Below are 26,492 nucleotides of genomic sequence, written 5' to 3'. Positions count from 1 at the left end.
GCACAGACACCCCGACTCTTACACGGGAAGACACCCGAAGACACCAAAACCTGCATTCCTGTACCCGTGAAAATCTACGAAAGCAAATATATATATATATATATATATATATATTTGCTTTCGTAGATTTTCACGGGTACAGGAATGCAGGTTTTGGTGTCTTCGGGTGTCTTCCCGTGTAAGAGTCGGGGTGTCTGTGCGACGTTTCGACGAGGTCTCACTCGTCATCTTCAGGCTGGTGCTTTCGGCTTCTTGTTACTGGAACAGAGCAGAGTCTGGTGTTTGGGTTCCTATAAATACTGTTGAGGGGTGTGGTGTATAGCCTCCAACGTTCTGGGCAGAGAGGAAGTTCCTAGATTAGTGTGCCTTTTCTTCTTTTGTTCCTTAATTACTTGAGGGATATCTTGAGTGATTTCATGAGTGATATTCTGAATACCACTGGGTGGGTCATTAAGTGTAGATTAGTTGCTAAAGCTTTTGTGTCTTGACCTCTTGAGCTTGTGAAGAGTTTTTCTGAGAAGATGGCTGTGCTGCATTTAGTTGTGCTCTGGCTTGGCTTCGTGTATATATGGTAAAGGTACCCCTGCCCGTACAGACCAGTTGTGTCCGGCTCTAGGGTTGTGTGCCCATCTCGCTTAAGAGGCCGGGAGCCAGCGCTGTCCACAGACACGTCCGGGTCACGTGGCCAGCGTGACGAAGCTGCTCTGGCAAGCCAGCACCAGCGCAGCGCACGGAAACGCCGTTACCTTCCCGCTATAAAGCAGTACCTATTTATCTACTTGCACTTAGGGGTGCTTTCGAACTGCTAGGTGGGCAGGAGCTGGGACCGAACGACGGGAGCTCACCCCACCACGGGGATTTGAACCGCCGACCATACGATCGGCAAGTCCTAGGCACTGAGGTTTTACCCACAGCGCCACCCGCGTCCCATATATATATATATATATATATATATATATATATATATTTGCTTTCGTAGATTTTCACGGGTACAGGAATGCAGGTTTTGGTGTCTTCGGGTGTCTTCCCGTGTAAGAGTCGCACAGACACCCCGACTCTTACACGGGAAGACACCCGAAGACACCAAAACCTATATATATATATATATATATATATATATATATATATATATATATATATATATGCTTTCGTAGATTTTCACGGGTACAGGAATGCAGGTTTTGGTGTCTTCGGGTGTCTTCCCGTGTAAGAGTCGGGGTGTCTGTGCGACGTTTCGCCGAGGTCTCACTCGTCATCTTCAGGCTGGTGCTTTCGGCTTCTTGTTACTGGAACAGAGCAGAATCTGGTGTTTGAGTTCCTATAAATACTGTTGAGGGGTGTGGTGTATAGCCTCCAACGTTCTGGGCAGAGAGGAAGTTCCTAGATTAGTGTGCCTCTTCTTCTTTTGTTCCTTAATTACTTGAGGGATATCTTGAGTGATTTCATGAGTGATATTCTGAATACCACTGGGTGGGTCATTAAGTGTAGATTAGTTGCTAAAGCTTTTGTGTCTTGACCTCTTGAGCTTGTGAAGAGTTTTTCTGAGAAGATGGCTGTGCTGCATTTAGTTGTGCTCTGGCTTGGCTTCGTGTATAGGGGCGAGCTGTGGTTTTGTGCCTTGTGCCAGTCAGATCTGTGTAGGGATTGCAGGGGGGTGCAGCATCCGGAGGTGCCACTATAGTTTGGCTACTGGATGGAGTCTGTAATATGTCTGTGGAGAGGGTCTGGGTTTGGGTCTGGTGTGGTTGATTGGTGACGGCGTTCTGTGTGCCTCTGGTTCTGGTGTCGGTTTTTGTGGGGAGGGCTAATTTCCAGATGTCTGGCAGGCGGGACGTGTCGTCACGCTTGTTCATGTTGTGAGGGTGTTTCTCTATCTCGATGGCTTCCATGATTATTCTCTTGTGGTGATGTTCCATGTTAAAGAGCAATTTGGAATCTGCAAAATTAATTTCGTGTCCTGTTTCTTTCATGTGTTGGAAAAGAGAGGAAGTTTTTTCTTCTTTTTTGACGGCATTCTTGTGTTCTGCGATACGTGCATTTATTCGTCTGTTTGTTTGTCCAATGTATATATATATATATATATATATATATATATATATATATATATATATATATATATCAGTAAAAAGAGAATGCTATCCTGAAAACTAGCATTTAAAATGGTTTATGAATAAAATCCAACACACTGCAAATGTCATGGCAATTCTTTCCTTCTTTCTTTCATAATAGATCCATGTCAGCCATAAAGCATTACCCTACACTTGCAGCTGTGCACATTTAGCTGAAGTTAACACACACAGTAATAATCCCATATCCCATTCTGCACTTAACTCCAATGCTAACCTATGATTATAACCCCAAAATACATTTTTATGGTTATATGGAATATTATACCAAGTTATACTCTGCCTTTTCCAGATACTTCAGTTTTTATGTATTCTGCTATTTTTATGTAGTGCACACGTATTTTGTGGTCTATGTTGTTTTTATTTTACACTTTTTGCTTTCTCAAAGCTAAGCTTAAAAGAGTGAAACAGGAAAACCATCAGCAAGTTCAAATTCAATTTTTAGCGCATTATGCCGAAGAACAGTTTCCTCAACCTTTGCAGCAGAAATACTTTTGAAAAGAACTACAAGGAAGTCCCCCTAAAGATCTGTCTCTACGGAGGCAGGATAATTTTGGCTGTGCACTTCAGGGGTATTTCCCCTGGGCTCACTGAAGTCTGGTGACAGGAACACCACAGGACTTTTAACATCATATCCCCCACCCCAAATCTCTTTGATGCCACATCACTGAGACGTAAGCCAGGAACAACATACCATCTGACCTAAGCCCTGCTCTCAAGAGACAATTACTTCTGGTGTCGGCAGGGCAGAGCAGGAGAGGGGGACATTATTTCATCTGGGATTGTCACAGGGTGTCCTCAAGGGGCTACTCTTTTGAGAGTGCTGTAAGTGCTTCATTTTCTAAAGAGTGTGAGATTCTCTCTTTTTTGCTGCTTACTGTTATAGCAGATGCTATCCTGCTGCCTCTTTAAAGTACAGTGGTACCTCGGTTTTCGAACGTAATCCGTTGCGGAAGACTGTTCGGCTTCCAAAACATTTGAAAACCGAGGCACAAAGGGTGGCCTGCAATTTCAGTGGAGAAATTTTTTTAAAAAACAAATCAACTTCTGAGGCACGTTCAAAAACAGAAGCATTTACTTTTGGATTTTTGGCGTTCGAAAACCGAAAAACCGAAAAGCTTCCAAGACACTCGAAAACTGAGGTACCACTGTACAGTGGTACCTTGCGTTAAGAACTTAACTCGTTCTGGAGGTCCATTCTTAACTTGAAAATGTTCTTAACCTGAGGTACCACTTTAACTAATGCCCCCCCACTGCCGCCACGCGATTTCTGTTCTCATCCTGAAGCAAAGTTCTTAACCCAAGGTACTATTTCTGGGTTAGCGGAGTCTGTAACCTGAAGCGCCTGTAACCTGAAGCGTCTGTAACCCGAGGTACCACTGTATCTTAATTTATCTGTACTGGAGATAATTTGATTTAAAAACAAATCAAAACCAGGGCTATACTGTATATCTTTTAAATATTTAACACTCACTTCTATTCCAAAGAGAATAGAAATTATTTCTGCAGAGTGTTGTGAAAGTTCAAATCACCTCCCCAACTATGAAATTTACTGTGTGGCCCTTGGAAGATCACACTCTCAGCCCAACTATTCTCATCATTGTTGAGATGCTAAAGCACTGCTCTGAGCTCCCGGGACAACACTGGGAGGACTTTTACGGTCACAGGAAAGCAGTGCATCAGAAAGACTGGCATAGGCCATTGCACTGACGACTTCCTCCGGATCTGTAGCAACAGAACTCACAGGAAACACGCTTAGGCAAGTAAATGAAAAAACTCAGTGTGTTTGCTTGGGTTCACAAACTGCATTGCTTGCCTCATTATTTGGGGCTTCCTGTGTGGTTTGGGGTGGGTTGAGGGAAAAGGAGCAATGATATGAATGAGCAAGGTCAGCACCCCAGAGAAGATAAGCCACGTATAACCCGAATACAGTTGACTCCAATCTTGCAAGACAAAAATAATTAAACTGAAGCCGTAAATTCTCAGGCTGGATTCACAGAGGCGTAAGTGGTACTTCACCCCAGCAATTTTCTCTTCGCAGAAATTAGAGTGCCAATATATCTTTGCTCAACTGAGGTAGCAATTAATGTGGCTTTTCTTAAAATTAAACAGACTCACTTCTGAGCATCTATCTCAATGGCTCGCTCCTTAAATCTTCGCTCACGCAAAGTTGCTTCCTGCAATTCCCGCTCTCGGCGCTCTTTCTCCAGACGCTGACGCTCCTCCTCTGCTTTCCTCTTCTCTTCTAGTCGGCGGTTCTCCTCATCTTTCTGAAAGGGTGAGCACAACAAGTCCGAATTAAAAGCAGCCACCTTTGAAGAATGGGTTACTTCCCCCTCTTCCACCAGACGTGAATCTTAGTCTACTCACACTCTATGTTAAAACATTCACCCAGCCCCTCAAAATTACTAGCTTTGCCTCTGTCATGTCTAATGTAGAAGCACAATGGAAGAGGAATGGAGGAAGGGATCTGGGCCTCTGCCACCGGCCCACTGAGTTTCTGTGCTGTTTATGTGAGAGTGGGCTTCACCTTTTTGTGCATCCAGCATGGGAACAAAGAAAAGGGACGCGGGTGGCGCTGTGGGTTAAACCACAGAGCCTAGGACTTGCTGATCAGAAGGTCGGTGGTTCGAAGCCCCGCGATGGGGTGAGCTCCTGTTGCTCGGTCCCTGCTCCTGCCAACCTAGCAGTTCGAAAGCACGTCAAAGTGCAAGTAGATAAATAGGTACCACTCCGGCGGGAAGGTAAACGGCGTTTCTGTGCGCTGCTCTGGTTAGCCAAAAGTGGCTTAGTCATGCTGGCCACATGACCCGGAAGCTGTACACCGGCTCCCTCGGCCAATAAAGCGAGATGAGCGCTGCAACCCCAAAGTCGGCCACGACTGGACTTAATGGTCAGGGGTCCCTTTACCCTTTACCTATCCCTCCTCCCCTAGCCTGCCCTGTTTCTATGGCAGCTGTGCATCAGGTGAAGTCACATCCTGCTTGTCCAGTACAGGAACATGGAAATTTGCCTTATACAAAGTCAGACCATTGGTCCATCCAGCTCAGTATTGTCTACAGCAGGGTTTCCCAAACTGGGGTCTCCATGGGGGTGGGTGTTGGACTACAATTCCCATCATTCCTGACCACTGGTCCTGCTAGCTAGGGATGATGGGAGTTGTAGTCCAAAAACTGACAAAGACCCAAGTTTGGGAAAGCCTGGCCTACACTAACTGGCAGCAGTGGGCTAGTGGTAAAGGAACAGACTGTTCTGTCTCTTTGGCACAAGCCCAGTATGTTTCTGTATCTGATGTGCAAGAGGTTCGCTTGCTGGGTGTCTAGCGTAGGAACAGAACAGGCTGATGGCAGCCCTCTTTGTTTTGATTTGGAGGACAGAGCTTCACCCGCTCTGTGTTTTGCTGGAGAAAGGATGGGGTGATTTCTGTCTCCGCTGTTAGCCTGCTAGATGAAAAGGATGAATCCTTCCTTCTTCACTACCCAGCACAGAAATGCAGTGGATTGCAGAAGAAAATGCAAGGCTTTTCCATACCTCTTCTGGCAGCCTAGCCACTTGCCTGATAGAAACATCTAATTTGCCTATGGTGGCCAAGTTAGAGGTTCAAAATTATGTTGTATTCAATGGCTGCACCTTAGTTCTTTTCCATTTTTAATGCCGACAAGTCGACTTATCACCTTCTACTCCTTATTCTAACACACTTTACAAATAACTCATGCACAGCTCTATGAGGTCAGCGCAATACTGAACTCCACCATGAATGGTAATTTCTTTATTTCCAGGCCCCTCCCCTGGAAGGTGCTTCAACGTGCCTCTTTCACAGTAGGACAAATAATTTATATTTTTTAAATAGCCCATCACATTCTGAAGGTGCAGGACATATAAACAGAACAATGCATCATCCTCACCCACCACTCAAATAATTTATCTGCACAACATTTTGATTTCTCTCTCCATGCCCAAGTTAAAACTTAGCTCCCAAAACTAGGCCGTCTACTGGGCTCAGTAGACTAGACTGCTCTGAAAATCGGTGTTGCGAAAATTGTCCAGGGCTTGGACTTTGGAGAATTTGCATTGAGAAGGGAGTTCTGTCAGTAGTGAACAGCCGACTGCTGTTCTCACCTTTTCGATCTGAACCAGACAAAGAGCTGTTGTCATTAAGAGGGGTGACTTGAGTGGATCTCAGAGATTTTAATGGAGTCTAAGTCATTCAGGGCTCCACGGGTCATGCCCAGCTGCTTGAATTGTGCCTGGAAGTGAACAGAAAGCCAGTGCAAAGGAACTGCTGGCACAACACCCTTTCTGCGGATGCCAGGAAATACTTTGGGCAGGAAGCACCAATATAAATGAAAATGTAACCAAAACGCTTTACAGCCTCTCTGATACAGCTTAGTTACGAACACAGACTCTGCTCCACTGGTTTGAAACTAATTGCTTTTGCTTTGCAAGGAATGAGATAAAGCATGCAATGAAAACATGAGGGAACTGCAAGACCACCCCAGCAAAAACAGGCACACGGAAGTTGTTCGAATTAAGTACATACCTCTGCTTTGGCCCAGAAGCTATCTTTGCTGACTCTTTTGATCTCAGACATGGCATTAGTTTTCTGGTAGACCGAGCCCTGTTGTGTAAGAGGATCACAGAGTTTAAAAAACATCCTTAGTTGCTATTAGTTGTTAAATAAAATGCATGGAAGCTGCTAAGTCTACACTTCTTAGAGCCACATTATACTGAATTTGGGAAGTGTTAACAAAATACTTCGTATATTCTACTCAAACCATTACAGAAGACATTCAAATTGAGACTATTCCCTGGCTGCAAAGGTCTTGGGGAAGGAGGTAGTAAGAATGCATTAAGCCACATTTTAACTCACATCTGTGAGCTCAGCTATGCAGGAAAGTGCAAGAATTACAGGGCCAAGTAATTTTACTAGCCAGTCTGCCCATCTACATAGTAATAGTAATAGTAGTAATAATAATATTATTTATACGCCACCCATCTGACTGGTTAGAGATTGCAAACAAGTACAATTCAAGAGTATGCATTAGCACAATGCTCATTCACAGTAAACGATGGTTAGTGGTCTGCTGGGATGTGAAAATGTGGCTGCTAAAGAGGAAAAAGAACAGAGATAAGATTTTTCAAGGGGAAGAGGCAACAGAACTTCAAAAGAGCAAGAAAAGGAGGAAGGAAATATTTGCAGCAGGAAGTGCTTCACTGATCAATGATCAAGAAAAAGTATCTTTGCTTTCTGCAAATCTTCCAGTACAAATAAGGTTTTAAAAAATGCAATCAGTCATATCAGCGGCCAATTCAGAGCACACATGTGGAGCAATGGCAGTTGTGAACTCCAAACAGGATCAGCAGCATTATCCAGATCCATTCAGAAGTCACAAAGCAAAAGGATAAACTCTCTCTCTCTCTCTCTAGGATGTAGGTTCTGAAATTTGTAAACGTCCATTTCCCTTTTGCAAATTTCTACTTAATTTCCACATTCTTCCGCCTACAATCACTTTCATCTTCCAAAACAGTTTGTTGGAAGGCCAAATTTAACTCCCATTAACACAACCTCAAAAATAACTCATCCAGATATTAAATAAATTAATCTGAGAGCATGTGAGAAGTTGATTAAAACAGGCAATTAATTTTAAAACCTAAAATCTTCCAAAAAATATTACAAATAGAAACCTAACAGAGAAGAAAAGGCAATTTACTACTGACCAAGCGCTTCCTAAACCTGATGTCTTAATTTCTGCATAGCTAAATGCTCCCAACATCTAGTGAGTGATGTCGATATATAGGGTAATCCTAGTAAACGAAATGCAAGGACAGTCCTTTCAGGAATGCATGCATTTTGACATTTTTAAACTTCCTCATGAATTTTTCCAACAAAGGACCAGAATGCAAGAATTATGGGGCACTTATGCCTGCCTCCCCCCCCCAAAAAAAAAGGTGGAAGGAAAGATCTTTAGGTGGCACACTGTTTCCCGCAGAGAGGATTTTATGACTAATCAATTAAGACTTGCCAGCAGCTATCTAGAAGCATGTCAGTGGGAGAGAGGCAGATTTCCAGTTTAACAATACTAATGCAGTGGTACCTCAGGTTAAGTATATAATTTGTTACACTGAATTCCAGGGGCTTCCCATGTGCCCTCTTTTGTGTCTTTTCTAAGTCCACTTCCTACAGATTTGTAACAAAAATATACCAATAATGAACTAATGTGTTACTGCAATATTAACTATTTGCACTATTATTTACAGTGGTACCTCGGGTTACATACACTTCAGGTTACATACGCTTCAGGTTACAGACTCCACTAACCCAGAAATATTACCTTGGGTTAAGAACTTTGCTTCAGGATGAGAACAGAAATTGGGCTCCGGCGGCACGGCAGCAGCAGGAGGCCCCATTAGCTAAAATGGTGCTTCAGGTTAAGAACAGTTTCAGGTTAAGAATGGACCTCTGGAATGAATTAAATACTTAACCCGAGGTACAACTGTATTCAGTTTGATAATTCAGTGAGAAAAGTCAGATTGTGCTGCAGCAAACGGGTAGGCTGCACAAGTGGTAGCTTTGAGATACAGTGGTGCCTCGCAAGACGAAATTAATTCGTTCCGCAAGTTCTTTCTTCTTGCGAGTTTTTCGTCTTGCGAAGCACGGTTTCCCATAGGAATGCATTGAAAATAAATTAATGCGTTCCTAGGGAAACCGCTTGCCAGGTTGGCGGTGCGGAGAAGGGCTTTTCTCCGCACCGCAAGCCTTCAGGACAGGTACGGGAACAGAGGGGAAGGCGCGCAGCGCTTTCCCTCTGTTCCCGGAGCTTGCGTGGGAGGAGGGTTTTTCCTCCCCACTGCCAACATTCAGAACAGCATTCTGAATGTTGGCGGTGGGAAGGAAAACCCTCCTCCCACCCCAACTCTTCAGGAAAGCCATCCGATGCCGGGCGGCGGGAGAAGGTGTCCCCCCCCCCGCATCGGAGCTTCGTTCCGATGCCGCGCGGCGGGAGGAGGCGTTCCCCCTCCCCCGCCCGGCATCGGAGCTTCGTTCCGATGCCGCGCGGCGGGAGGAGGCGTTCCCCCTCCCCCGCCCGGCATCGGAGCTTCGTTCCGATGCCGCGCCGCGGGAGGAGGCGTTCCCCCCCCCGCCGCCCGGCATCGGAGCTTCGTTCCGATGCCGCGCGGCGGGAGGAGGTCCGAGGACAGTGGGGAAGACGCGCTGCGCTTCCCCGCTGTCCTGGAGATTTCCCTATGGGCTGTCGTCTTGCGAAGCAAGCCCATAGGGAAATTCGTTTTGCGAAGCGCCTCCAAAACGGAAAACCCTTTCGTCTAGCGGGTTTTCAGTCTTGCGAGGCGTTCGTCTTGCGGGGTACCACTGTAACAGGAGTATCTGAACTGAAGAATCATAGAATCATAGAGTTGGAAGAGACCACAAGGGCCATCGAGTCCAACCCCCTGCCAAGCACGAAACACCATCAGAGCGCTCCTGACATATGGTTGTCAAGCCTCTGCTTAAAGACCTCCAAAGTAGGAGACTCCACCACACTCCTTGGCAGCAAATTCCACTGTTGAACAGCTCTTACTGTCAGGAAGTTCTTCCTAATGTTTAGGTGGAATCTTCTTTCTTGTAGTTTGGATCCATTGCTCCGTGTCCGCTTCTCTGGAGCAGCAGAAAACAACCTTTCTCCCTCCTCTATGTGACATCCTTTTATATATTTGAACATGGCTATCATATCACCACTTAACCTCCTCTTCTCCAGGCTAAACATGCCCAGCTCCCTTAGCCGTTCCTCATAAGGCATCGTTTCCAGGCCTTTGACCATTTTGGTTGCCCTCCTCTGGACATGTTCCAGTTTGTCAGTGTCCTTCTTGAACAGTGGTGCCCAGAACTGGATACAGTACTCCAGGTGAGGTCTGACCAGAGCAGAATACAGTGGCACTATTACTTCCCTTGATCTAGATGCTATACTCCTATTGATGCAGCCCAGAATTGCATTGGCTTTTTTAGCTGCTGCGTCACACTGTTGGCTCATGTCAAGTTTGTGGTCAACCAAGACTCCTAGATCCTTTTCACATGTACTGCTCTCAAGCCAGGTGTCCCCCATCTTGTATTTGTGCCTCTCATTTTTTTGGCCCAGGTGCAATACTTTACATTTCTCCCTGTTAAAATTCATCTTGTTTGTTTTGGCCCAGTTCTCTAATCTGTCAAGGTCGTTTTGAAGTGTGATCCTGTCCTCTGGGGTGTTAGCCACCCCTCCCAGTTTGGTGTCATCTGCAAATTTGATCAGGATGCCCTTGAGTCCATCATCCAAGTCATTGATAAAGATGTTGAATAAGACCGAAGATACTGGTCCAGAGGCATCCTGTGCTCTTCTGCATCTTTCTACACCTATTCTCAATAGCACATTCACCTGCATCTTCAGAAGTGGACAGGAGCCCTTATTCCACCTGTCTGAAGTAACAGCCTTGGATTTTTATGAAAACATAATCTCTGACAGAGGTGATTTTCACAACCAATTCTATACAGTAAATAAGGTTATGCTACCCATCAGATCCCAACGTATTCTTGTAGAGTTTGTCATGTCAGTCTATATTTCTCAGGAGCTCTGAAAACTACCTGTTTCCCTTAAAACCAGGAATGGTGAGTCCCCACCCCCCACTGAAGGCATCTTCTCCTTTGTGGTTGTCAGCGGTTGCATGTGGGTAGGAAGTGAGACTAACACCATCCTACAAACACACATTCTATCTTGCACAATTTCTCTTTTTAAGATTCTTTAAAAATTCTTAAGAAAATGAGAGAGCATAGAGGGTGTTCTTAAATTAAGGTGATACTTTACTTAAATCAACTCCCCTCACACACATTTATTATATTTTTTATTACTTGTATGTATAGCCTGCTCTGACCAAAGAGTGGGTTGCAAAAATGTCACAGTTAAAACAAATTCAGTTTGAATTATTATTATTATTAACAACTGAATTTCTATACCGCCTTATCCATAGCTGTCAACGTTTCCCCTTTTTTAAGGGAAATTCCCTTATTCTGAATAGGATTCCTCGCAAGAAGAGGGAAAAGTTGACAGCTATGACTTATACCCACAAGTCTCAGGATGGTTCACAGAATAAAATCAGAATATAAAACCACAAAATACATAATAATAAAAAACAACTCAATACCCCCACCCCACCCCGCAAAAAACCACATCTTAAAAGGGCATAGGATGTCAATCAAATCAACCAAAGGCCTGGTTAAAAAGGAACATTTTTAAATGAAATGCAAACCCACCTGTGAAATGCAAACCCACCTGTGAAAACACAAAACCCACCAATGACAAAACAGCAGCAGCATCGCAGGAGGTTGGACACATCGCCAAAAAGGCCTGGGTAAAGAAGTGCACCCTGACCAATGGCGAAAACCCAAACAATGGCGGAGGGCACACATCAGAGGCAAAGGCATTCCACACAAAAAGACCTCCTGTGTATCACTGCCCCTCAAACCACAGAGGGCAATGGCCCTAACAACAGGGCCTCCCTGCTGATCTTAACACCTAGGCAGGTTGATGTGGGAGGAGGTATTCCTTCAAGTCATAGAATCATAGAATCATAGAGTTGGAAGAGACCACAAGGGCCATCGAGTCCAACCCCCTGCCAAGCACGAAACACCATCAGAGCGCTCCTGACATATGGTTGTCAAGCCTCTGCTTAAAGACCTCCAAAGTAGGAGACTCCACCACACTCCTTGGCAGCAAATTCCACTGTTGAACAGCTCTTACTGTCAGGAAGTTCTTCCTAATGTTTAGGTGGAATCTTCTTTCTTGTAGTTTGGATCCATTGCTCCGTGTCCGCTTCTCTGGAGCAGCAGAAAACAACCTTTCTCCCTCCTCTATATGACATCCTTTTATATATTTGAACATGGCTATCATATCGCCCCTTAACCTCCTCGTTCATGTATACCCCATCCAGACCCCTCATTCAATCTAAACTCACAAACATACACACATACGATTCATACACACCAAACTAGATCCAATCTTCCAAACCACTCTGCCCTCTCGATCCAGCAGGGCGAGGGCAGCCTCCCCTCCTCTAGCACAGATACCTTTTGAAAGCATGAATCCTGGTGACTTTTTTTTTTAGTCAGTTGAGATTTCCAACCATGCAGCAGCTAAATGGAAAACAGGAGCTGCCTTTACATGGAGTTATCAAGAGGCTGGGAAATAGCACTGTGAGGGGTCTCTATTGGATACTATATGGTTCTTTTTTTGTCACTTACGTTAATAAATCAGTTGCCTCATTTAAACCTCCTGCAACAAATGCTACCTTGGGGATTTCTTTATACTGGCTTTATGGTGGAATGGCTATTCTTCACTTTCAGTTTGTTGTTTTTGCATGGTTACTGAAACCAATTTTTTTTAAAAAATAAAGCATTGTTTTTGAAGACTCCATCCTTGCAAAGAGCTCTTCCCTACACCTGCTCTCCCTGGGACACCTTCCTTGGAACTTGGAACGGAAGAGGTGGGCCTTCCAGAGGCACTGTGAACCCCCAGGTTCCCCAATTATATTTTTTTAAAGAGACGAAATCTAATCCCTTGTCTCTTCACAACACGAGATCCTAAGTTGAAGCTCCAAGACAAGCTGCTTCTGTGAAACAACACATGTCGTACAAACTATTAGCCTTCGGTGTAGGGTATTTATTTTAGCTCAGTTGCCAACAAAAAGTTCTCAGCAGCCTAGCCAGTCCATTCACCACAATGTTCCTCCTCCTGTATGCCACAACCAATGCTACCAAGAGCTCAGAGCAACTCACCACTGGAGTCTGAGGACCTGCCTCCTGGAACTTGCTGCTTTCTTTATGAAAGTTGTAGTTTGCTCCCGAAGCCTTGGCCACTTTCTCTGTGATGGCATCTGGCTCCACATCCTCGTCGGCCCGAGCATTTATTGTCACATGCGCACCCTGAAATGAGATGCAAAGAAGGGAGAGCTAGAGGGCAGGAGAGCATCATCAGTCAGTGCAAGACTAAATCTTGCTCTAGTGAAGGGCAATCTGGAACCCCTCTCTCTCTTTTCTGCCAGAACATTCAACACAAAAGGACTCCCCCCAATGTGGCTTGCATAAAAACAACTTCACTAGGGTCGTTTCCATGCTCCCTCCCCCTCCAAAATGTATCTGAATGCTCTGAGGTGGTATTTCCTTCCCCATAAGCTCCAAGTTTTTGTAGCTTTTCCGCTACTTTAATCTCATCTTGCATTCCTGACTTCTGGCAATAAGCATTAAGTCAGCTGCAAATTTCGTAGTCTCAGCCACCCTTATCCCCTAGGACTGCACTGTGCAGAGACTGGAGATGAGAAATCAGAAGGTTCCAGTTGTGCTTTAGGTGAGCTGCTGGGTGATGAAAATAGGGCTGGGTGATATATTGCTATATCGTCCAAAACCATTTGAAGTCCGTATCGTGATAACTGTTTCATAATTTTTGGCATGGCAATTTATGTGTGTGCTGTGCAAAAATCACAATGCCTGAAAAAACACAAAGCCAGCCAATGTTTCTCTCGACTCTCGTAACCCCTGTTAACTCTGCCAGCTCAGCTCACCCCTGCCTCCTGCAGGGGTAAGTGAATCACAAGAGCAGGAACTGGCAAAAATCACGGTGCAGGAAAAACTGCGAAGCCAGCCAATGCAAATTGCAAGTTGCCTGTATGTAATGGTCTGAGAACCTCACTACATTTGAACCTATTTCCAACAAATGTCAATCTCGTGCACATACGTATTTGGAGGTATTGTGGTCCTGAGCTGTTTAAGGTTTTATAGGTCAAAACCAGCACTTCAAATTGGGTCTGGAAACTATTTGGAAGCCAGTGAAGACAGGCCAGGATTGGTGTCAAATGCTCAAACCACCTTGCCCCACCTGGCCACCGAATTCTGCACTGGCTGAAGTTTCTGAACAATCTTTGGAGCCAGCCCCATGTATAACAAACCACTGTAATCTAACCTAGAGGTTACCAGAGCATAAGACAATGGGAGTTAGGGGCGTAACTGGGCTCAGACATATAAATTACTAAAACCATTAGTCTAATCCACTCCTTCTGCAAGGAGAAAAATCCATAAGGATAAATCCTGCCCTACCCCAAGTGCTTTGTATGTGGGTCAGGAAACAAAAACAGATGAATAGAAGAAAAGTTCAAGGAGCCCAAACTGTGTGGATGTGATAACGGGGAAATATATGGAGGATTGCTGTCCTGCAGGAAGGATGTTCACTTTGGTATGGCTTGATATTGCTCACTGCTTACTGAATGGCTTCTGAATGGTTAGTGGCCATTTCAAGTTGAAAGAGCAGTGCTGCCAGGTCAGATTAAAGTTCCATCTAGTTTTGTTGCTGGGGGCCAATTAGGTTTCAAGACTAGCACCGTCTGTCTGGTAGCTGCCTATTCCCTACTGCTCGATTTCTAACTGGGAATTACAGAGCAGCATTAAGTCTCCAGTGTTCTCCCCCACCCCAAAAGCGACTCATAGGAGGTAACCCCACAAAACCTCCTACCACTATTGGAGCACAGAGGTCGACACACCCCAAACTCCTGATACCATTTGACCACAGAGCCATTTATATGGGAGGGCATTCAGCTGAAAGGAAAGACGAGGATGGAAAATAAAACGGAAGATTAAATACCTTTAGGAAGTTTGCTACAGAGCTGACATGGTTGGCGCAGGCTCCCTTTCTCACATCATTAACGCCTTCACCAAACTATGAAAAGAAAACATGAGGAGCTTGATTGGGGAGCGGGGGACACACCACATATCAAGGGTTATTTACTTTACTCCAACAGAGTTGCCAACTGGCAACTGAAGATGGGAGGGGGAAAGAAACACTTTGAACACACATGGAGACAGACCTGGGTAACAGCTGGATTTTATATTTCCAGAGAGCTTTTTTGGGTGGGGGGAGTTGCTGATAAATCATTTTATGTTCCTTCTTCTCCGCAGGTCTTGGTGTAAACTGAAACCAGAATATCAACTAACAGAGCCTCCTTTCCATGACTCTTGTGCCTCTTGTGGCATTCCATCTCGAGTCCATGACCGGATGCAAATGCCATGACTTCAACAGCAGGCATGGTTTTTTTCACCTCCATCCTGCTTGGTTTATCATCTAGCACTTTGTTTCCCCAAGTACCGCAGTTGAGATTGACACCCTGGAGTCTATGGGACTGTGAATAAAGACCATAGGGTCAAAAAGGGCCTGGGGTAGAAAGGAAGTTTGCAAGATACAGTGCAAAAAAATTAATGAGAAACGCGAGCCTCAGAAATAAAGAATATGCTCCTGTACAAAGAGCTCCCCTCTTGCCAATGAGGAACCTCTACTTAATGATTCTGTAATACAACAGTTTTCTCAGAGCATGCTGCTTTACTGAAAAAAATGTATACAGGTGCACTTTTACTTTTTTATTTTAGTTGTACTTTTTTTTTCAAGTTATGACTCTTAGCTATGGTGATTTATGGTTAATAAATGTTGATTATAGATTGCTATTTCTTGGCATCATTTCATCTACGCTCCTAAGAATTTGGTTTGGGGTTGATGATAACTTTATAAACTGATCAAGGGGTCCATGAACTGAGAAGCTTGGGAAACCATGAACTAGGAATTTTGAAAACTCTTTTGCGACCTTTTGGCTGGCCTAATAAGCCGTTGTCCTAGTATAGACATTGAAGTTTGACCAAAATAGAATTACTGAAGGGACTGGGCTCCAATGGCACTTCTCTACAAACTGTTTATGTTAACTATTCTAAGAGAGCCATTTATCATTACAAGATCCAGCTCCTCAACTGTAGACCAGGAAGAATGAGGTGAAAAGGATGCATGGCAGTCTGAACTAGGAGGCAAAAAAGGTGGAAAGTTTGCAAAGCCTGAATTCTAAATATCACTAAATTCTCAGATTAAAACGTTAATGGAACAGTTTTAGTTAATAATTTCTGCCATTCTAAATGTTAACCTAAACTTCCAATTATCGAAATAAGTAAACTGGGGGGGGGGGGGGACCTAGTTTATGACATCATCTACACATTTCATATTAATGTGTTTTTTCCAGAGAAGTCTTAGTGGTAGTGGCTGGCGGTTTCCATAAGGCTGATCATACTTCCTACAACTTTTGCCCCACTTTCTGCTATCTTGTTTTCCTTCTAGTCAGCTGTTTGCTCTTTCACTGAAGTTTCCTTAACATTTGTGCAGAGAATTTGCAGCAGCTTTGCAAGGCCCCACTTGGCAATATAAAATGAATGCTTATAATTTAAATTCTCTCTCTCTCTCTATATATATATATAGTGACTGTGATTAAAACATTTGATTTTATACATCTTTGTTAAGAAAGTTAAGTTAAAATAGGACTAACATCACAGATAACTTTGCACAGGATTGCAGCCCCAGTGTTGGTGGCTTTTTCATCATCGAGGCAAATGCTGGGGGCTCTCTCTTCCCCTTGCACATAAGAGATTAGCCATTTCCAGTTCCCTATTTGTGGCAAGCCATAGAACAATGTTTCACACAAACAAGCACACTTGCCTGCAAAGGAGGACCAAACATTCATTTGCTGGCAGGCACACACACACACAGAGAGAGAGAGAGAGAGAGAGAGAGAGAGAGAGTCTGTTTGGACAATCTGCAAACAACTATCACAAACTAGGATTGGTGCTGATCTCTGTGCATGAGGGAAAAGAGGAAAGACCCTGGATTAGGGTTGCACTTGAACAGCCGCATTGGTACGTGTGATACAGCTGGGATCTAGGTGTTGGATTTTCCAACACTGGTGCTTTACTGTGAAAGGGCTTCATCTTTTTCATGACGAAGGCTACATCCCCTAACTTCCATAGCCAAACAGAACCATATTCTACATACCCAATTGATGAGCACATATTTAGGCAAGCCGGAGTTCGGATCTTTCACTCTGCAGAAAGCATACATCACTTTCCCACTATTGAGCTCTTCCACCATCTCCTCCAGGCCACCATCTGTATAGTATGGTTTGACGAGAAGAATAACAGGTAGAAGTCAGAGCAACCGATTAACTTTGTCAATAAAATCCGGTATGCAAGGACAGGACAAAGATTAAACCACACTGCACAAGAGGTAACATCCATTAGCTCAAAGTGTTTATAAATAGGGGCTGAAATACAATGTCACACATTAAGACTGCTCATACCAGTACTTGCATTAGTGCAGTGAAATGCATGGCTTCTTTCCTTTTTTGCTGTGCAAAGCTGGTCCCCATACAGCTCACAAAACCACCCTCACTGAAGCTTTCGACACTCCATTCAGTTTCAAAACGCTTGATATGCAACATTTAGAGCGTCTTCTATTCAAGAAAGCCCAAGTCTAAAGCCCACTGGATACACAGAACTAGTTCCATGGTTATTTGGAGCCTAGCCTTTGTTTATATAAACCTACTAACACAATTGGCCTTCTACAACACGCAGAGGTAATGTAGCAGACAAAATGCTGGGATTTGGACATGGGAAACTCTGCTCCAAATCCCTGTTCAATTACAAACCTCACTGGAAGATACCAAAAATAAACCAGTCTCTCTCAGCCTAATCTACCTCACACGGCTGAGAATGTAAGGCTCATTCTTTTGCAACAGAAAAGGCAATCAACACCGGACATTGCTGCAGCAACGCAGAAACAATGCAAATGACCACAGATGATTGACAGGGGGTGTAGGTGATGTCACCATATTGACAAGCGGGCATGGCTGAGCAAAAAACTGCCTTATGGGTCACAACGGACTCCCTGCCAGGCCAGACCGTCACATAAATTTGATAGAACAATGGTATTAGGAATCGTAAATTATGTTGTTTCTTTAGCTCTTTTCGGCATACAATTAAAACAAAAGATAACAGAGTCACTGTCTCCTATTGATTTCTACCAGAATAATAAGCCAATATGAAAGCTGCTATTGGAAGAGCAAATACAAATTCCAAGCTAACCAAAGGAACATTGTTGGTAAATTGAACCACTGAGGAAGGACGGAACATCCGTCTAGAAATATTACTCCGCCATAAAATATTCAGGAAGCACATTAGCTGAAAGCATGAAGACATTTAGGATCCTGCTGTTTCCCCAGAATTCTTGCAGAGAATGCTTGGGGAACTCAGTTCAGAAGAAGAATCTAACAGTTATAGATACTTTGGAGGTTGGGCAAAACACTACAATCCAGAACATACGTAGTTAAGGACATGCTTCAGGAGGTGCAGGATCTTACCTTTTTACTACCAGCACCACCCTGTTCAGCACTTAGCCTGTCAGTTCTCACCACTAACAAAAAGTTAACAGCAAGAAAGCACACCTTCTACCTATTTGGATGGTTTCTATTATTTGTGCATTCACTTTTTCTCAGAACCTGGTGTGTGTGCATTTTTAAGGACTTTGGGCAGAGCTCGGCAGAAGCAAGTCTCACCATATTCAATAAGACTTAATGCCAGTTTAAGTGATCTCAGGAGTTGAACCCTTAGGGAAGCACAGGGTGAAGGTATTTTTAAATATGGCAGAAACACACATTCTGTGCCCTGAACAAAGCAAAAATATGTTCTGTTGACATAACCCACACTTCAGAATCCAAGTCTATCCACTCATAATTTGCCCCTGCAATTTTGCTGCTGCAACAATTTCAAAGGCAAAGTTCACTTTTCTACGAAGTGCTACTCCTTATAACCTCATCATCAGATATGTTACCTTTTATTTGAGAAACTTTTTAATTTTACAGTAACAGGTTCCTCTTAAAGCTGTTTTCTTTTGACAGTCGCGTATTTTAATTCCCTTATGTAGGAACCAGTCATCTCAAAACACAGGTCAAATTTGAAGAAGCTAACTTCTCAGGCCCAGACCACAGCTGAACTTTAATTCTTTCTCACCCATCAAATCCTCCCCCCCCCCAAAAAAAAAGCTGCTTCCCTTTTTCTACAGCTGAAGGAGAAGAGGTTTTAGATGAGCTGTCTTCAACATGGAGCTTCTCCTTTTCTACTGCCTTCCTATTAAGATTTCCAGGAACTGTGGTCTCTGCCCTTCATAGCTACAGAAGGAAAATTGCTTCTGTCCTTGAAGCTTTATGATAAATAAAAAAAGTCACTAATGAAGAAATTGCACCTTCCATCATTCTATTTCCCACACACCTATTAAAAGCACGAGAAAGACTGGTCTCAGGCAAATTAAACTTTTTTTTTATTGGAACCATCAAGAGTTAATAGCTTGAAAGCATTACTCTGACTTGGTTCGGACACACCCAAAACATGGCTTAGCCCTAACCATAGTTTAGAATCCTCATCATGGCGTGAAAACACTGCGCAAATTGTGATTTAGAAATGTGTTTGCTTTTGGTTTCCCTGTCTACTCAGAAGTAAGTCCCACTAAATGCAATGGGGCTTACTAAGTACGGATAGGTTTGCAGCCTTGCTCTCTTCTAAACTTGTATTTTAACCAATTGAAAGGCAGCCAACTTTTAACTTTAACCAGTTGTATATAGCATTAACTCTCCCATGACTATAATATTTACAATAAATGAAATAAACTACAATAATACATGGGGGGGGGGAGCCTGAATGCTAGTAAGTATGCCATAGCTTGCAAAACCAGGCTGAACCAACTGGATTTGCTAGCTGATCACAAACCATGGATTACCAGTTCATAAATCATGGCAAAGCAGATAGGCTTCCTTAACCTCCACTACTGTATGTAATTCATGCCACGGGGCATAAGTATTGGGAAGAAAAGTGAAAATTTCACCAGTAACAGAAATGTTTTGCCTTTTGACATCTACACCGTTTTGACAATAGATCCCATCATGGTGAGATCCTAGCCTGCCTCACTTTTACTTTAAGGTTTCTTTGCAGGCATTGCTGAAAAATGAGTGAGCTTGCCAAGGACTTAAGTTGTTTGAAATTGCCATTTTATACAGAATTCCTCACATACTGCATTTAATCTTAAGTCGGGCATTCTGCCTAGTAGTTAACTTTCTTCCTCTGGAGTTTCTGTTTCAGACACTGAAGCACACACAAAAGGTTTAATTTATTTTCAAAATGGCCATGTAAACTATTAACCTCACCGCTTCACTTCCACATTGTATTGAAAACACGCTCGATATAAAATGTCTTGCTTCCTTTCCCTTGACAGAGTGGAGGTGTCATTCACTTTGCCTCCCATGCTTCATTTTACTGAACACTTCTCAGAATCCTGCTTGTTTCTGAATGAGCAAAAACAGGCAAACCACTCAAGAAACTGGTCTTTTCATGGTGCATGCAGAAAAGGGAGATGCTTTTAGAACAATGTCAAGAGAGATAAGACTAACTGGGCCACAGGGCAAGTTGCATTTGAGTAACAAAAAGCAGCTTGTCAAGCAGAGAAATAAATGCAATCTTCTCTATAAACACGGGAGCGCAGACAAACACAAAAATAAAATCCCCAGGCCACTTATATAGTAAAAGGTACACTTCTCAAAATGCACTCACCTCCTGTCCCAGCCACTCTCAGGTCATTGCTGTTACCCTCATAGGTAAACAGAGCCCTGAAAACAACAAGGCAAAGGATGAGATTAAAGGGAATTGATTAACTCAGGATAACATTTCATGCATCTGATGAAGAGGATTCCACTCCATGAAAGCTCATGAAAATAAATAAATTTATTTTGTCTTTAAGGTTCTGGAAAAGCACTGCATTCAATCACATACTCATTATCACCCCATCTCAAGTTGATCCCTGGTTTCAGACCTATTCCAGCTGTGGATCTGCAACTCCTCGCATCATTTCCACTACTCCATCACCTCTCTGCCTCATAATTTCTCACCTCCTCCTGACAAACACCCACTTCTCCAGCACTGCCACAGAGTTACCTTGAGTACCATTTAGTAGAAAGATGGAGTGCAAATTAAATACATGATGAAGATGATGATAAATAATTTCATGTCCAGTGTTATTACTGCATCTCTTCACCATGTGTAATTCCCAACAAAACTTTTATGCCACCCATCTGAACTGCCTGTCACAGCAGCTTTGGACATCTAAAGGCCAGTGTATGACCTGTTGCCAATTCTCACTTGCAGGCTTACTCCTGCACCCCAACACATGGATGACATGGTCAGGGAAACATCCCACTCTATAGCTACAAGATGCTCCCATGTAGGACTTGCACATTTTCTGACAGGATTTGTGTGCTCTCAATAGCTGCATTGCAGGCAAAGGTTCAAAGGGTAAAGTGCCACATACTTCATTTCTTGCTGCTGTGCAGCTCTTAAAGGCATTCATACACTAATGGAAGAGAAGTAACAGCTACCTTCCGATGAGGCTCAAGCGATCTGACCTTTCTCAGTCCTGCATCCTGTGTTACTGAACACATTACACCAGACAATCTACCTCAGAAGTTACTTGGTTTGTCAGCAGGTCCCTCCCCACCACAAATAAACATTAAAAAATGTGCAGAGCACATGCTTTTGTTTGCGTGTGTGTTTTTTGGTTTTTTTCCTTAGATTTATATTGTTTGCAAATAATTCTCAGACAGCAACAGACTGTACAGTGGTGCCTCGCAAGACGAAATTAATCCGTTCCGCGAGTCTCTTCGTCTTGCGGTTTTTTCGTCTTGCGAAGCACGGCTATTAGCGGCTTAGCGGCTATTAACGGCTTAGCGGCTTTAAGAAAAAGGAAACAAACTCGCAAGAACTCGCAAGACGTTTCGTCTTGCGAAGCAAGCCCATAGGGAAATTCGTCTTGCGGAACGACTCAAAAAATGGAAAACTCTTTCGTCTTGCACATTTTTCGTCTTGCGAGGTACCACTGTATGCTTATATGCACCTGACGTTATCAATTCTCAGCCATAATTCAACTGCAACTGTGCTGCGTTGCAATTTATATTAAAACACAGAGCAAGTCCCTTTAGAAACCCAACTGCGCATGACAGAAGCCTCGAGCAGGGCTAGAAAAAGATGGAATTCTAATCTTGAACAGCAGAAATCCTCTGCATTGCTGACTTGGAACAGCCTCAAGGGGTCTGCTTCCATACCTCATACTGTTCTGCAACCGCAAGTAAAATAGAATTGCCTTTTGTCCAGCCACATCGCATTGTGGCACAGCCTCAACCCAAGTCTTCACCTACTTCATAACTTCGCTTAGTAAAGGACCTGACCATTAGGTCCAGTCGTGACCAACTCTGGGGTTGCAGTGCTCATCTCGCTTTATTGGCCGAGGGAGCCGACGTACAGCTTCCGGGTCATGCGGCCAGCATGACTAAGCCACTTCTGGCAAACCAGAGCAGTGCACGGAAACGCCGTATACCTTCCCGCCAGAGTGGTACCTATTTATCTACTTGCACTTTGAGGTGCTTTCGAACTGCTAGGTTGGCAGGAGCAAGGACCGAGCAACAGGAGCTCACCCAGTTGCGGGGATTCGAACCACCGACCTTCTGATCAGCAAGTCCTAGGCTCTGTGGTTTAACCCACAGCGCTTAATTTCACGCAAATGGTCCATCCAGTCCGGCATCCTGCTCTCACAGTGGCCAATCAGATCCTGCTAGAAAACCTGCAAACAGGACCTGAGCACAAGATTACTCTGCCTCTCTGTGGTTTCCAGCAACTGGCATTAGTGCCTCTGGCCACAGATGCCGCTAGCCTTCATGGCTAGTAACCACGGATAGCCTTACCCTCCATGATTTTACCCAACCATCATTGAAAGCCATCCAAGTTGAAGGTCATCACTGCCTCCTGTAGCTTAACTATACACTGCATCAAAAAGTACTTTAAAAAAAAAAGCTGTCCTGAATCTTCCAACATTCAGCTTCACTGCATGTCCATGAGTTCTAATGCTATTAGAGAAAAACTTTTCTCTATCCACTTCCTCAGTGCCATGCATAATTTTAAAGACTTCCATCATGTCAGTTCTTGCTAGCCTTTTTTCTGATCTAAAATGTCCCAGATGCTGCAACCTTTCCTCATAGGGGAGTTGCTCCACCCCCTTCAACATTTGGGTTGCCCTTTTCTGAACCCTTCTCCAACTATCCACTCTGAGGTGAGGCGATCAGAACAGAACACAGTATTGTATTCCAAATGCATTCATACCATAGATATGCACTGTATCAGCAGTTTTATTTCCAATTCCTTTCCTAGTGATCCCTAGCATAGAATTTGCTTTTTTTCATTAGGGCAACATTTTCACAGAGCTCTCCACAATATCCCCAAAGTCTCATTCCTGGTCAGTCATCACCAGCTGAGATCCCATAAACATACGTATATGTGAAATTAAGATTTTCTTTTTCTGTTCACTAACTCAGTGTTAGAAACGCAAGATACATAAGCTAGGCCTCAAATACGTCCTTAAACCAGGGGTTCAGTTGCCAAAACAGAATGTCTAGTTGCTATTTGGGGGCCAGATGGCTCGAAAGTCGTATTTTTAACTTGGTCACATCTTCACGTGGTCACAAGTGGCCGATTTTCGACACTGCTCAGCTTGGAGAAACCCTTTTGAAGATCTTCACAATCTCTTTTTGCTTTAACAGCCCTGAACAAATTAGTATCATCAACAAACTTTGCCGCCTCACTGCTCACCCCACTTTCTACATCTCTCCATTCAGAGAAGTGTCCATTTATTTCTACTCTCTGGTTCTGGCTACTTAACCAATTCTTGATCCACAAACAGACCTCTCTTCTTATTCCACGACTTCTAAGCTTACTCAGTAGCCTTTGGGGAAGTACCTTGTCAAAATCTGTTGGAAAGTCCAAATACACTATTCTCAAACCTATCAACTCTTTCTATATGCTTGGTAACATTCACAAATAACTCTAGTAAGTTGAAGAGACAGGACCTGCTCTTATCAAAGCCATGCTGGTTCTGCTTCAGTAAAGCTTGTTCTTCCATATGCTTGCTTATTTTATCTTGAGCAATACTTTTTGCCAGTTTCCCCAGGACAGATGTTAAGCTAACTGGCCTGTAATTTCCAGGGTCCCCCGGTTCGTAGTTGTTAACTCGAGTTTCACTGGCCACTTTCCAGCCCTCAGGTATAGAGGCTGACCCGAAGGGCAAGTTACTTTGTTAGAAGATCAGCAATTGCATAATGCACCCTAAGAATAGGGTCAACTGCAGATTTTGAGGGGTGGGGCATCAGTAGGCACCTATACTTGAATGCCCCTCTCCTTTGTCACTCTCTTTGGCATTTGCTCACCATCTCCCTCTAGGCCTAATCCTCTAAATACTCCAAAGAGTAGAGTAAGGCAAATGGACGATGCTGCCTACGTACCTAGAAAGGACTGATAAAAGGGCAGGGATAATTATGGAGGAGAAACAGGTGCAGACAGCTATGGACTTTGTAGATGCAAGGCAAGGCACCCTCCGGATATGCGAGCCACATGCTCCTCACTCTCTCTCTCCCCTATTTCTGTGCAAATCTGCATCTCCCCATAGCCTTAGGCTACATCCGCCCCATCTTCTAAACTATCACCACATGCTACAGCATCTCTTGGGCTTGCCGTTCAGAAGGCTGGCAATTCGAATCCCCGCGATGGGGTAAGTTCCCGGTGCTCTGTCCCAGCTCCTACTAACTTAGCAGTTTGAAAGCACACCAGTGCAAATTGATAAATAGGTACTGCTGCAGCAGGAAGGTAAATGGCGTTTCCATGCACTCTGGTTTCATTCACGGTGTTCTGTTGCGCCAGAAGCGGTTTAGTCATGCTAGCCACATGACCTGGAAAGCTTTCTGTGGCTCCCTCGGCCTGATAGTGAGATGAGCGTCACAACCCCATAGTCGCCTTTAACCAGGGGTCCTTTACCTTCAGCATCTCCGGAGTTTTTATGCAGGTCAAGCCCTAGCTAGCTCCTCACCCATTCTAGGAAGGACACCCATCCACAAACCAATCCCTGTGAAGGCTAAACCCTTCCCCACTGCCACTCCCCACTCCAAAGGCACCAGCCCATGTGTCTCTCTTGCCCCACCCCACACCCTGCAACCCATAGCTGTCAACGTTTCCCTTTTTCTTAAAGGGAAATTCCCTTATTCCGAATAGGATTCCTCACAAGGAAAGGGAAAAGTTGACAGCTATGCTGCAACCTCCCTGCAGCACCCACAATGCCATGCCACACTATAGTATTGCTCCATCTTCTCTTTGGGGGGGGGGTGTTGTTGTGTCCCCGCCCCAATTGAGTGGTGTATAAATTTCACGAAATAAGTAACAGATATGCCAGCTCCCTTCTGTGCATAATTGCACACACCCACACCCCAAAAAAGCACCACGATCTTGCACGATCTTACCTTCCTCTCTCCTTCTCTCACCACGCCCTTCCTGGCGAGAGGAGTTGCACCCATATCCTCCCCACACCCACAGCCCGAGGCTCGCGTCGCCCGGCCCCACGCCGTGGGTGCCAGGGGTGCCACAGCTTGGAACTGCGATCGTGGGTGCCAGGGGGCGTCGGGTGCCGTGCAGCGCCGGAATGTGTGGGTGCCCGGCCCCTTTTCTGGGTGCCCGGGCACTCAGAGCACCCACAGGCCGAGGCTCACATCACCCAGCCCCACACCGTGGGTGCCAGGGGTGCCACAGCTGGGAACTGCGATCGTGGGTGCCAGGGGGCGTCGGGTGCCCGGCCCCTTTTGTGGGTGCCCGGGCACCCAGAGCCCCAAACCTAGCCAGCCCCACGTGCATGGCCCCGGCGCCGAAAAGTGTGGGTGCGCGGCCCCTTGTGTGGGTGCAGCGCCCCAGGGAGCCGCAACCTGGGCAGCCCCACCTCCTGAGCCCCACACTTGCCCCCAGACACTCCCCCAACAACAACAGCCACCCCCTTTCCCGTGCGCCCCATCCTCCCGCCTCACTCCCCCCCCCAGGCCCGCCACCCCCCTGCGCGCCGGAGCCTCCCTGCCAGCCCCACGCCGCCTCGCAGGCCCGGCGCCAAGGAGCGAGCCAGCCCAGCGCCGGGCGGGGTGCAGCCGGCGAGGGTCCCCGGCGAAGGGAAGGGGCGACTCACCAGTCCGTGGGGCTGGCCGACGCCACCACCTGCCCGTAGGCCTCCTGCAGCGCCGGCCCGTTCCGGCTCAGGTTCAGCGCCATGAGGAAAGAGGAGCCGCCGCCGCCGCCGCCTCCCTTCGCTCTCCTCAGCCGCTGCTGGCTCAGCCTCGGCCGGCTTCCGGCTCCGCCTGGCCTGGCGCTCGGGAAAGGGAGACCTGCCGCCGCCGCCGCCTCGGTGGGGCGGGGACGGGCCAGGAGGCGGGCGGGCGGGCGGGTCGGCGCGCCGCCTGGAGCTCCCGGGTGGGGAGACCTACGTTATTCCAATTGGAGGGGTTTTTTAATTTTAAAAAATATTAATATATTAAAATTTATTGAATTTTCTGCTCCACCATTTAGAATACCTATTTAAACATCCTTAAAATATATTC

At 45.0% G+C, this 26,492-nt stretch overlaps 1 protein-coding gene across 4 annotated transcripts in view; it reads right to left on the bottom strand.

The window, feature by feature from the left end:
• The window catches only part of DBNL (drebrin like), a 41,125-nt gene extending 14,841 nt beyond the window's left edge, over positions 1 to 26,284 (bottom strand). For 2 of the 4 annotated variants that reach the window (XM_082200512.1, XM_082200513.1), the window contains exons 1-7: positions 26,084 to 26,284; positions 20,599 to 20,654; positions 16,997 to 17,109; positions 14,780 to 14,854; positions 12,925 to 13,071; positions 6,667 to 6,744; positions 4,245 to 4,396 (exon numbers count right to left, since the gene is read on the bottom strand). In XM_082200512.1, the coding sequence (XP_082056638.1) occupies positions 4,245 to 4,396; positions 6,667 to 6,744; positions 12,925 to 13,071; positions 14,780 to 14,854; positions 16,997 to 17,109; positions 20,599 to 20,654; positions 26,084 to 26,166 (704 nt within the window). In that variant the 5' untranslated portion in view covers positions 26,167 to 26,284. The remainder of the gene's footprint in view (positions 1 to 4,244; positions 4,397 to 6,666; positions 6,745 to 12,924; positions 13,072 to 14,779; positions 14,855 to 16,996; positions 17,110 to 20,598; positions 20,655 to 26,083) is intronic. The other 2 variants (XM_082200510.1, XM_082200511.1) reach the window with 1 other exon arrangement.
• Between the last annotated feature and the right edge of the window lie 208 nt (positions 26,285 to 26,492).

The sequence above is a fragment of the Podarcis vaucheri genome (assembly GCF_965113315.1).
Source record: "Podarcis vaucheri genome assembly, chromosome: 15".
Taxonomy (NCBI): Eukaryota; Metazoa; Chordata; class Lepidosauria; order Squamata; family Lacertidae; genus Podarcis; species Podarcis vaucheri.
The sequence above is the reverse complement of the archived record's forward strand: the minus strand, read 5'-3'. Positions and strand labels throughout refer to the sequence as shown.